This window comes from Glycine max, chromosome 18 (genome assembly GCF_000004515.6).
Source record: "Glycine max cultivar Williams 82 chromosome 18, Glycine_max_v4.0, whole genome shotgun sequence".
NCBI lineage: Eukaryota > Viridiplantae > Streptophyta > Magnoliopsida > Fabales > Fabaceae > Glycine > Glycine max.
This window is the reverse complement of record NC_038254.2, coordinates 7,270,340-7,282,787: the sequence shown is the minus strand read 5'-3', so window position 1 is coordinate 7,282,787 and position 12,448 is coordinate 7,270,340. Positions and strand designations below refer to the sequence as shown.

At 33.0% G+C, this 12,448-nt stretch overlaps 2 protein-coding genes and 1 long non-coding RNA gene across 3 annotated transcripts; all 3 read right to left on the bottom strand.

Moving 5' to 3' along the window:
* Positions 1–996: 996 nt before the first annotated feature.
* On the bottom strand, positions 997–2,582 carry LOC100811949 (ATP-dependent DNA helicase pif1). The gene is made up of 3 exons (XM_026126827.1): positions 2,504–2,582; positions 2,207–2,425; positions 997–2,114 (listed from the first exon to the last, which is right to left on the bottom strand). The coding sequence occupies exons 1-3, from the start codon at positions 2,580–2,582 to the stop codon at positions 997–999; spliced, it is 1,416 nt and encodes a 471-aa protein (XP_025982612.1).
* A 4,833-nt stretch (positions 2,583–7,415) lies between these two features.
* On the bottom strand, positions 7,416–8,318 carry LOC102662149 (uncharacterized). The gene is made up of 3 exons (XM_006603084.3): positions 8,232–8,318; positions 7,769–8,107; positions 7,416–7,682 (listed from the first exon to the last, which is right to left on the bottom strand). The coding sequence occupies exons 1-3, from the start codon at positions 8,286–8,288 to the stop codon at positions 7,416–7,418; spliced, it is 663 nt and encodes a 220-aa protein (XP_006603147.3). The 5' UTR covers positions 8,289–8,318.
* A 1,970-nt stretch (positions 8,319–10,288) lies between these two features.
* LOC121174030 (uncharacterized) lies at positions 10,289–10,815 on the bottom strand. Its single transcript, XR_005889717.1, has 3 exons — positions 10,770–10,815; positions 10,616–10,690; positions 10,289–10,509 (listed from the first exon to the last, which is right to left on the bottom strand). It is a non-coding gene; the product is annotated as an uncharacterized lncRNA (long non-coding RNA).
* Between the last annotated feature and the right edge of the window lie 1,633 nt (positions 10,816–12,448).

Below are 12,448 nucleotides of genomic sequence, written 5' to 3'. Positions count from 1 at the left end.
TAACTTCTCTACTGAAAAAAAAAAAAAACTCTATATTTTTTATAAAAAAGATCTCAAAAGTACTTGTGACTTGTATCCAAATAATAGTTTCTTTTGTAATAGTAACAGCCTAAGTGGGAAAACTTTGTACGCTAACCTTAATAGTGGCGTCCAAAATTATAGGTTGAAAATTTTAATTTTCATGTTTGTATATAGTTTAAAAAAAGAATATTCTTGAAAATAATGTTTTTTAAGCATGTTTTCGTGAAAAAAATTTCACGAGAGATATGAGAATCTTATTTAATTTTTCTTTTATTATGTTATAAACTAGAGAGACGCCCGTGCCGATGCACAGGCTCATACTTTTATTTGAATATTAATAAATGTGAAGTATGTCAAAATATATGTAGGGAAAGGAAAACATTAATTTAGGAATGTCTTTGAAACTAACTTGATTGTATGATAGAATGTTTTTTATGGTGCTGGAAAGATTATGATGGTAACATCTTCTACGGAGTGGGAGACTATACAACATAGTGTTGATGTATACTGTAATATAAGAAATGGTATACTAATAAGCATAGTATATTGTAAACATATAATCAGAAATTGACAAAGTGTAAATGAAACGAACAATTAGTGTTTGATAGAAAATGAATTTTAATAATGAAAATGTGTACATTAAAAAAAAAGGATTTGGGAAGCATACCATGATTATAAGTTTGAAAAAACTTCTTTGTATACTACATTAATGGTAGTATTTTTGGGAGTGCCTTGATTATCATGAATAAGAATGTGGAGCCCTTTTTTGCTTTGAACTCGTGAAAGTGCAACATATAACTGGCCGTGTGAAAAAACTGGGGTTGGCAAATACAATCCAACATGTGCCAACGATTGTCCATTTGTTAATTGTCATTGCAAATGAAACCATGAATGGAAATTGTCTTCTAATTAGCTTGAATGGCCATGGTGAATCAGAAGGAGAAAGATTCATTCTTGGTATGTAAGTTCTATGGCCTATGTTAGGCCAGTAATAATCTCCGCTTCAACAACACTTGAACCAAGTCTTGTAACAATAAGCCTAGTTCTGTTGCATAACCCATCAGCTTGGTCCAGATTTCGTAGTAGGATGATAGGCGTATCAACCTTGATTATGAGCTTGTGATTTGGTATGCCTGATGTCTTCAATGAGTTTAGAAATTCAGCTGTTAGTACTCCAAATGAAGGACTGAGTAGTTCATCTGATTTGTCAACAGAACCAGCACTACAATACTCTTTCTCCTCACCAGGAATCAAAGACAGGACATAGTCATTTATTTTATCAACAACATCTTTTGTAGAGGCAAGGACAACTCTTTTTTGCAAGAAATCGCCATTGCTGTAGTTGTGTAATAAGTTTGGATATGTTGCTTCAACAATTGTCTGGATAGGATCTTGAAAGTCCTTGATAAGAAACTCATATGGGATGGTGATTTCACCATAACCATCATTAGGTTCTGCAAGTTTACCATCACCTATGTCTAGCAACCACTCAGAAAATTGTTTTAGTTCATCCAAGTTGGAATGATCAGTAGGATTTGATTGCAACCGCATATTTTTAGTCAGCTTTAGAATTTGACAATGGTTCCAAATGTAAGATGAATTTAAAGTTGCATAGACAATGTCAGAACGATTACCTCTTGGCACAACAGGTAGAATTTGACGGAAATCACCACAAAAAACAATGACCTTTCCTCCAAAAGGATTGTTGTTGTGCATGATGTCCTGTAAACTTTTGTCAAGGGCCTCAATACTGTATCTATGACACATTGGAGCTTCATCCCATATGATGAGTTTTGTGATATGCAACAATTCAGCCAAATCACTCCCTTGATGGATATTGCATGTCGAATTTTTTGTTGCAGGGACAAGAATAGCAAACTTAGAATGTGTTGTTCTACCACCAGGCAATAGTATTGAGGCAATCCCACTTGAAGCTATTGTTAAAACAATTCCGCCAGTAGAGCGTATAGCAGATGATAAAGTTTTCCACACAAATGTCTTGCCTGTGCCACCATATCCATATAGAAAATAAACTCCACCTGATTGAGTTGCAACCACATGCATAATCTTATTAAAAATAGAAGCATGCTCATCTGCATTTAGTAATGTATGAATGATTTATTATTAGTGTGGATTGTTAGGAATTCATATTGTGTTAGTAAAAAGTAAATTTTTTTATAAATACCTGTTAGCGACTGGTAGCATTTGTCAAATTTGGCAGCCAATATCTCCCTGTTGTAAGCCAATTCATTGTAGATAAGATTATTTTGGTGCATCTTGGCGGCATATCCTAGTGGATATGGCATCGAAGGAAAATCTCGTAAGCTTTTCCTGTTGGCTTGCAAGAGGTTTTCAATTTCCGTCAAACAAAGATGCATTTTTTCTTTGTCTGTTAGTTGGATGCCTATGAATAGTAAAAAATGGCATAGTCAGTTATGAATAGTATGATTGATACGCATTTATTTAGGATTTATGAAATTACCTTGTCTTCTATGATTAAATACAATATCATCTACCATCCATTGCCAAGTTTGTTTCCACACATATTCAGGCCTATCCATGGTATTCATAAATAGCAGTTTCACAAATAACTTCCTAAGATAGTGTGGAGTTCCCCAAGTGTTTGCTTCTCATAAGGCACCAACAAATTCTTGATCACTTCCTAGAAAAACTTTTGCAAAGCATGCTTCTCTGAATGTATGATAGACAACATTTTCTACTGTTCTAATATCTTCATAACATTGTGATTCTTTAGCAGAGGAAAGCATCATCCTCATGTAGAACAACTCTCCACTGGAAGGGGGCACCCAAATCAGCCTGCCAATAGTATTTCCTTGTTTCCTTGGTTTCCAGCATCTTTTTCATGCATCATAAACAAATTTGGACACATATTCAGCATAAGTAAGATCTCGTCCATGATGGTATATTTTATTAGAATTCATCCAAGCTGTGAACATTGATTCTTTGATTGTACTCTTAGCCAGTACTGTGCCAATTTCTTGACTATCTTTCCAATAAACAGGCTGTTGATTTTCTAGGTGGAAATAAAGACGTTCAACTGCCGGTGCACGCCCATGCATTGGGAATGCAAAAATCTTCCAACATGCTTCAGGAGCCGACACATACCTGGAGAATGAAAAATAAAATATGAACACTTTATTTGTAGTAATTATTAATTTTATTAATTAGTTCATAACAAAGGGTTTTTTGTCTATAGAAGAAATGCAATTTAATGAGAAGATGATGGACACATACCGACAGTCAAGATAATGTTTAATTTCATCATGAACCTGATTTTGTGTGCCATCCTGGTTTTGGTCATTGACAATAGCTGTTGTAATCCGATCAGATCCTTTATTGATGTACTTAAACAAATATTTTATTGAGGTACTTTGATTGCACCATTCCACATTTAGGTGTGTTCTATATTTGAGTAACAAATGTGGACTATATGGGACAACAAATCGATTATCGAGATGAACACCCTGTTTTTGCACAATCCGTCTGGTGTCTCTTCTTCTATAAACAGGAAAACCATCTTGGTCAACAATTGTGGCTGGCTGAAACTTTTTTGGGAAAAACCTGAAACACTTGCCATTGGCCATACATGGTGCCCTTTTATTAGCTAGTCCACATGGACCATGCATCATGTGGTTGGAGACAATTTGATACAATTCTGGATCCCTGTCCTTGCTTGGTATTTCAACAGAAATTATGTTGTCAATGTCTTCTGGATTTGGATACTTATTTGAAGGATGCAAAAAAATTAAGATATGAGCATGAGGCAATCCTCTTTTTTGCCACTCAATGGTGTAAACAACTGTATTACAAATAAAATATCAGTAGCATGATTAATAATGTATAATTTTAAGTATAATTGTAAAATTGTAATGTAAGCAAAAATTGATGTAGGTGGTAGTTACTTACATGCAAGAATGGGACCAAATACATGTCCACTCTTAAGATCATGCATCAACTGGTTTAGTTTCATTTTGAATACCCGTGACACAACATCAGGGCAATCATGAGCTGTAAGATTTGACTTTGCAACTTGTCGTTGTATTTCTGGCCATGCTGGATTACACGTTAATGTCAAGAATAGATTAGGAAATCCAACATGGGCACAAATTGCCATCCCATCAAAATAAAATTGTTCCATATATCTCTGACTTCCAACGAACGAACTTGGTAATATAATTCTCTTACCTTTTTCATTACCTTGGGTTAAGGGCTGATTATTACAGTCATTTAAATTGATGTACTTGTCAACTCAGAGTTCTTGTTGATGTTGTCTAACATAGTTTAGTTTTTGAGACTCAATCATACAATACCCATCAACAACCCATTGGTGAAACAATCTTCTAGAATGAAGTATTGTTTGTGCTTCATTATCCCTTGATTGCATCCTGTAACAAAAATACTCACGCATGGTAACTTTGTTCCTCTTTGTAGCATGGCTATGCGGATGATGCTTATGAAGAATGTTTGGTCTGTAGCCATCTTCACCGTGTGGGTACAAAAGAGGATATTGCAAAGGTAAATATGCAGGATGAAGTTCATTTATTCTTTGCAGCATGCCTGTTTGCTTCTCAATGATGATATCTCTGTTATTTGATGTATGCTCGTCACCAACAATTAAAGCAGCCACTTCAAAAGCATTTGGTAAATTATATAATCTGCCATCAGTTTGCCTATCACTAATGAGTTTTAGTTTCAGGTCACACACTGCAGAAGAGTCTAGTTTATCCCTTGTCATTCTGAATTTTTGTGCATATGGATTGTGGGTATCTAGCATATTCTTGATACCAATTATAATGTCTTCATCAACATTATTTTTTATACTGGACATAGACAATTGTTAACGGTAACCATTCTTAAAAAATATATAAATTTAAATTTAAATAACTATAAAGGTGGCATTAGATTAATTGAATGTTAACACTTACGGGTATTGTGAAAGCCTATTGTTGACTTCGTTCTCTGTGTCATAAATATATAGTTGTGCAAACTTTGGTGAGTTATCCGGCATAGGTAGGAGGCTTCCAATAAGGTGATGCGATTGACCATGTATGCGCAATGTAGGAGGACCTCTTCCAGTATTATAGGATGTGTCTACTTTGATACCGGGAGATGTGAATGCAAACATTAGGTTGTATAAACGTATGTTTTGCTGGAATTTCTTTGCTTGTGAGTCTCTACTGTCAAAGAGTAGTTGCCGCAAGGGTTGCGGAGCATCATGTAGTATTGGCAGTTGTATTTTACCATCACCACAACATAATGAAAACTTTGGATTTTTTGTTTGTTTATCTTTGTTAATCCTCTCATCATACCACATCTTTGCTTTACATTGCTTGCATTGCCAAATAGGATCTCCAATATCTTTGTAACCTGCACCTACATGTAAATGCAGAAATTTAGACATGGTATTACATTATCAAACGTAATGAAGGACAATACAACATAATTTGCACAATGAATGTAAAAACCGGTATTTTCATTGTCATATGGAGCTTCAAGATTGCCATCATAATCGGTATGAGCAAAATCCTCAGTTGCTAGGTCGTCAAATGAATAATCTATATAGCACATACATAGTCAGCAATTAAATACAAATAGTTAAATATTTAAAAATGTTGAAATTAACATAACAACATATTACCTGTAATAATGTCTCACTGTGTTATATCGAGTTTGTCATCAGTGTCATGCGAGATGTGCTCTATTAGTTTGGAATTGAATATTGTGTATCTACCTGAATTTATATGTTGAGAAGTCATGCCAATCTGTAGTTGTATGTGGTTCAATACATGGTGATGAATTAAGGGCTGACATAGTTATATTCTCTTTCCCAAACTTGGACAACAAATTCCTCTGTATTGAAGATGCATTGATGGTATGTGAATTCACAAAATTTTTTGGTCGAGTTTCAAATTGCCCTGTAAAATCTTGTTGTTTCTGATTCACAGTCAAAGTGCTTTCTGATAATGGTGTAGATTGTGTATGTGGTAACGCACTGTCTACAAAAGGGTGTGTTTCACATGATGAGGTACGTCTACGCTTTTCTGCACCAATAATTGTGATACATGCATAAGTATTTATAAACTAAGTACAAATTAAAAGAATATTTGAATGTATTGTTACCACTATGTAAATCTGGATTTGGAGTGGCAAAGCTCTGTCTTCTTTGTTGCAAAATGTGTTTTCTTTGTTTCCTCCGTTGAGCAAAATTTTCCATTTAACCTTTTCGTAATGAATAAGTTCTACAATATTGTGTCAGAGCTTCATAATACAAATGTCAGATAAACATACTCAAATACCATTACGTAATATGCATGCCCTACGTGTACATCCATTACTGGACAATAATTAATGTAAATTATAATTTATTGCATTAACATAAAAAGCTTACTTGGCAGCTAGCAGTAGAAGTAAGTGATGTGGTGTTGTTGTTTAGCAGCTTCACTTTTGGTTCTTCATTTATGAATAGATGCTTTTTAGATGGTGGTGAATGTGAGTGAATGCTGTTGAAGATGGGAGACTAAGGTTATGAATTATTCTCCATTAGTATTCTGCACTAAAGTTGTTAAACAAAAAAGAAGAAGAGGTTTTGGTCCATTGCCACTAATTTGTGGAGTTTTCTTTTCCTCCAAGCCTGGAATCAAAGATTGTGTGGCCCTCACGCTTGTGTCAATCAGACCAACAGTAAACAACATTATTGGTTATTAATTGCTCCATTAAATGTGGTTGTAGCCTTTATTGATATGCACACAAATGTCTAATTAATCCTGCGAATTTTCTCTTTTGATTTGACAAACGGGAAAAGTTGTTGCATTTGTGATATCTTTTTAAATATTTAATTTATTAATATGCATTGATATTTCTTAAAAAAATCTAGAATAGATTTTTTTTTCATAAAATATATTTTATAACTATCCACAGTAGTTAAAGTGGTATATATTATTCATCGTATTTAATGTAAGTAGGTAATATTAAAAATCTGTTGGTGTTCAAACAGAATGATTAATAAGACTAAAAACTAAATTCATGGTACCCATTACATTGTTTCAGGACTAAAAATTCACTTAATTAACAAACATGGGTAATGTTAAGCAATCAGGAATAAATATGATATTAATCAACTAACATCAAACACTTTATTCAAACAGGTAAAGGCATAAATATAACAACTAAGTAAATTCATAATCAATACCATCCAAATCTTAAGCGAGTTTGTTGTTCATAAAACTCACATACCAAATAATAAATTGTCTGGTTCCCCAAGGGAATATTAAAATGCTTATAAATATTACATGAATACTAAATAAAATATCAAACAAAGTTACAAATATTTTAAACCAAAATATTAAAAGCTAGTGCATTCTTAACATAAATAATCATGGGGAGTCGTCCTCGTCCTCGTCCCACACAGTTTGCTTTCTGGCAATAACCTCCCAAAGAAGTTGATTTGGCCTGAAATAAAAGACAACTTCGTCACCGGCCATCAAATCGTTTTCTGTTAAGAATTGGAACCATGGGTCAGCAAAACATTTAAGCCCATTATGCATACTCAACTTCCAAAAGTGACAATGCCCACAAACACCAAGGACAGTAACATAGCCGTCTCCTGCATTAACATAACCCACAACATCGAGTGGCAGTACCTACATTGGAATGAAGCTAGTAAGTAAATATTTAAAAGGTATCATATTAGAAAACAAAAACAAACTTCATATGACCAAACTGTTACCAATGGATAAAGTCTAACAATCATCCGATTGTCGACATCCACAGTAAACACATATTCTCTGGCAGAATGGACAGGCCTGCCACATGTCTGTGCATGCAGTGGCGGTGAGAAGTGGATATCAAACTTCCAATTCTTGTCCGGCGCAGCAAATGTGATCATCACACCTTCATATATTCCCATATCCCTCCTGAAGTGTTTGAGACCATCAACAATGTAGACTCGGTTACTAAATTTTCTAACTCTTATATGGTGCTTCTTTCCATTGTAGTCCAACACCACATAATCCGGGTAATCTGGAGTCCATTGTTTATGATAAACAGAGGGTACCTCAATGATATTCTAGAAGTAAAAACCTAAACGTGTTACTGATTTATAAGGGATCATGTAAATATTTAAACATATATTATTTTTTTGTGGGATTAAAACAAATGGATAAATATCATAAAGGATGACAAATACTAACCCTGTCAACATGAAATACGGCCTTAAATTGGTATGTCATACCGGATGCGAAAAACATAGGTGGGTCCTGAATGGCATAACCAAAATGCAAGCAGATAAAATAATTTAATACAAACAAATAATGAAACATAACAACAGGTATGCGAAGGTACTGACGAAAATGATCAATAAATACCGTTAATGTTCTGAATACAATCCTTAATATTAAATAGCGGTTGCAAAAAAATGTAATGAATCTTGCACAGGGGGGATTATAAGGCAATACAAACAAAAATAATGGGTCATTACAACAAACCTGCAAATCAGAATAGAAAAATACGCTATACAAAGGCACAACAAAATATATGTACTTGGGTTTGTGTTTGGAAGACATTTTTTAAAAACATGTAACCAAAGATGGACCAAAAACATATAAGAAGTATCACACAAATAATAGGAAAGACATAAATCTAACAACATATTTTGTAAATCTGCGGACTGAACATGACCAATATCGTAGTCAACAGTGTTACAAACATCAACATCATGTAGTCTATAAAGGGCATATAACATATAATAACCATACAAAAAGGAGGGAAAAGTAAAATTCACTAACAACATTGCAATGATTAGTGATGAACGAATGTTGAACATATACAAATGAGAAACAAAAGAGGAAGATGGAAAAACATATACAAAGTAAAGATGAAGGAAGGAAAAGATAAAGAACTTACGACATTCGAGGCGGTTGATGACTGTGTACTCATGCTGTTAAGGGTTGTATGACGTTGTTTGAGAAATGACATAAGAAATGTGGATAATTGTTGGTGGTGGTTTGATATACTTCACGTTTTGTAATTATTATTATTGAATGAAAATGAATGAAGTTTAATAAATACATAACCTACTTGGCGTAGCAGTTATTGCTTATTCTCACGGGTTTTTAAGCGACGTCTCTTCAAATATACTACTATTTTAATACTATTTAATAACGCGACTATCAACAGTTAATTAACAGTTCATAATAATAAATGTTTTCTTAATTATATAAACTAAATTAATATATTTAATACTGGTGATGTGTATTAGTTGGGAGGCTTTTACACTTCCCTGTAATAATAATGAGTACCTTTCTCACCCCCCCAATAATGATTAGACCACTACAACTTTCGACACATATATTGTGCATTGGAAATTTGCACCTGCTGACATTTGTACTTTATAACTGGCCAATTAATTACATGTACTGATATATATCCTACGTTTGTACCCATAAGACTTATTATAGCTATAAGCCCATGATCCTTTTGATGGCATCGAGCATACCTGTGTATATGTACTATTTCCAAGATGATCCTTTGGCTGGATTTTATAAATGAGTATACGTTACCTTCATAAGTACGTCAGCATGATATGTGAAGTTTTAAATCCTACGTTTGTACTTGAAAACCTGTAAGTAAATAAAGAATCACATTCTGTATTCCATATTAAAATTATATATTAAGATAATAATACTCAACAATTTTGTATTACAATGCATAAAACCCTTCAAACACCTGCATGTGTAAATAAAAGTATGACATTCCATATTATTAAAATTATATACTAAAATAATAAAACTGAACTTTTGTTTACGAAAATGAAATACATAAAATTTACTGAACAAATTCATAACACAAATTTGAATTTGACAACAATGTTAATTTCATTTTAATACAATGCATAAAACTATTAAAACACAACACAAAACGTTATATAATTTCAGTGAAATTTCAACAACAATTAAAATACATTAATGTTTGGTATTTTAATATGAATCTTATATCCGCATTTTATTATGAACAATTTTAAAGTTATTATTTTGTTATTATCATATTCTACATTAACTATTTTATAAAATAACTCAAGGTTGATGTTGACATAAGTTGTAACATTCATACAATTCATTCTTCATACATTGGTAATTAAACTTGTTCCACATCACAAAATACATCATAATGATGACCTAATTGTTCAAACCAAAAGGTATGACATTTCAAACATAACATACACACATTGTTCAAACCAAAAGGTATGACATGTGAAACATAAAATACATACATCACTTAAAAAGTTACAATTTTTTAAATCAAAATAACAACTAATTACTCAGCTTTTATATGCTTGTTGGTCGATAGCTCATATGTTGTGAAGTCATCACTATCAAACTGACTACTTCCTTGCTGATCGGACGTTCTTTTTGCAGGAGTTACAAAGGCAGCATTTCCAGGATCATATTCAGATGACTGTGACAATGAAGGCTGTGTAACAATACATATATTATTAGTAAATAACAATTATTAGTAAATAAATATACAATAATAATTAAAGTGATTCCCGGTAAAAACAAATAAATAAAATGTCTACTGTAGGATGGTAATCTTGTTGTGATGAAGATGCAGCACCAACATCAGCTGACTTGTTGCTTAAACATTGTTCATCCTGCAAGTAAGAATAGATTGATAAGAATTTTTTTTTTTAACATCTACGAATTACACTGACATGGACAAATTATTATTACCTGTAGACCTAGCGTGGATATCACTGACTGTATATGATGTTCCTGTTCACTAAATCCAACACAGATGATTGGTGCATCTGTATACGGTGTTTGAATCTCACAACCCAAGTTTTACCCAACAATTGATCAACACACGCAGGGAACACCTTGATCTCATCACCACTCTACAAATAAAAAACCATTTTAAATACACATTTGTGTTCATTGATCATTTTCTAATATAATTGTAATATAAATAACTTACCGCAATCAACTCTTGACGACATTCATCTACAGTTTTACCAAATATTTTGATACATACTGCATCCCAAAAATGGAAGTTCGCCTTCTCCCCATTCTGTTCCATCTTGACAACTAACTTATACCTAGACCAACAAAGCATTATTACAGAAAACAGTGAATCTGGATGACTTAAAGAACAGAAATTCGAATAACTATTCAATTCGTATTCGGAAAAAAATAAATGTTACCTTGGAATAGTGTGAGTAACATGATTCTGGCACGAACGACAGGCTGCACCTATTTTTAATGGATCAAAAGTGGTTGTACAATATGGACAACTGTCATAACTCCATGGTGTATCAATCATCACCTCATCGACAATGCCCACAGTCAAACAGTAACAATCCTAAATAAGTTTAATTCATTTTGAAAATTTATAAGAAATTAGAAATATCATAACAAAGTCCTCGACTAACTATACATTAAGTTCATCACAAATTGATAATATCATAACAGATTAAGTTCATAAAATCAATATAATAATAATCTAAAAACAATGCCTTTAAGTGGTAATACTTGAAAATGATAACAACTCTCATCATTTTAAATTAACAACACTTAATAGACTCACCTGCTGCAGAGTCTTTATTTCACCAAAGCTCACTATTTAAGCATTATGCAAAAACTTATCTTGGCAATTCTGGGTAGACTGTGACTGAGAAACACCACCCTCATCATCTAGACCGCCAATATAAAATGGAACACATAAACTGCATCAATTAACAATTTAAATGTATACATGTACCAAACTGCTTAATAACCCAGCAAACAAATTCAAATCATTCATTGTACCTATCATGGAACTGTTGAATTTCGTTTTTGTCACCATTCACATACAACTTCGAACCATGCTTTATATTTTGTACACTGAGGGGATACTTGTCTGCAAAAAATATAACTCATATAATGCATTCATAAATTGAAGTTAACAATGAAACATTTAATAAATGGAGAACGACTTAATACTGACCCTTGGGTTCTTTGATCTTAACAAGAGTTAGCATAACAACCAATGGCTTTTGCACAAAATGGTTTTTCTCAATAGCATCATCCAGCTGAAGAGCATATTCCTCCCACACAGTCATGATGATCTCAACATGACTATAACATAACAAAACATATACATACATCTTGGGTCTCAATTGGGGTAGAATGACAAAATTAAATTTGATTACAGATCACATAATACTACAGAGGTGGATTAAAATTAAACAGACCTGTTGTCTCTCAACTTGATAGTCACTCTGTATGCTGGATTAACTGTTTTGCGTTCAATCACTTCAGCAATAACACCCACAATATATATTTACATTGCAAACAGAGTAATGTTAATTATGTTAAATATATTCATACCAACTAATGATGCGTACAACAATGATGCCTACCAAAAAAATAAA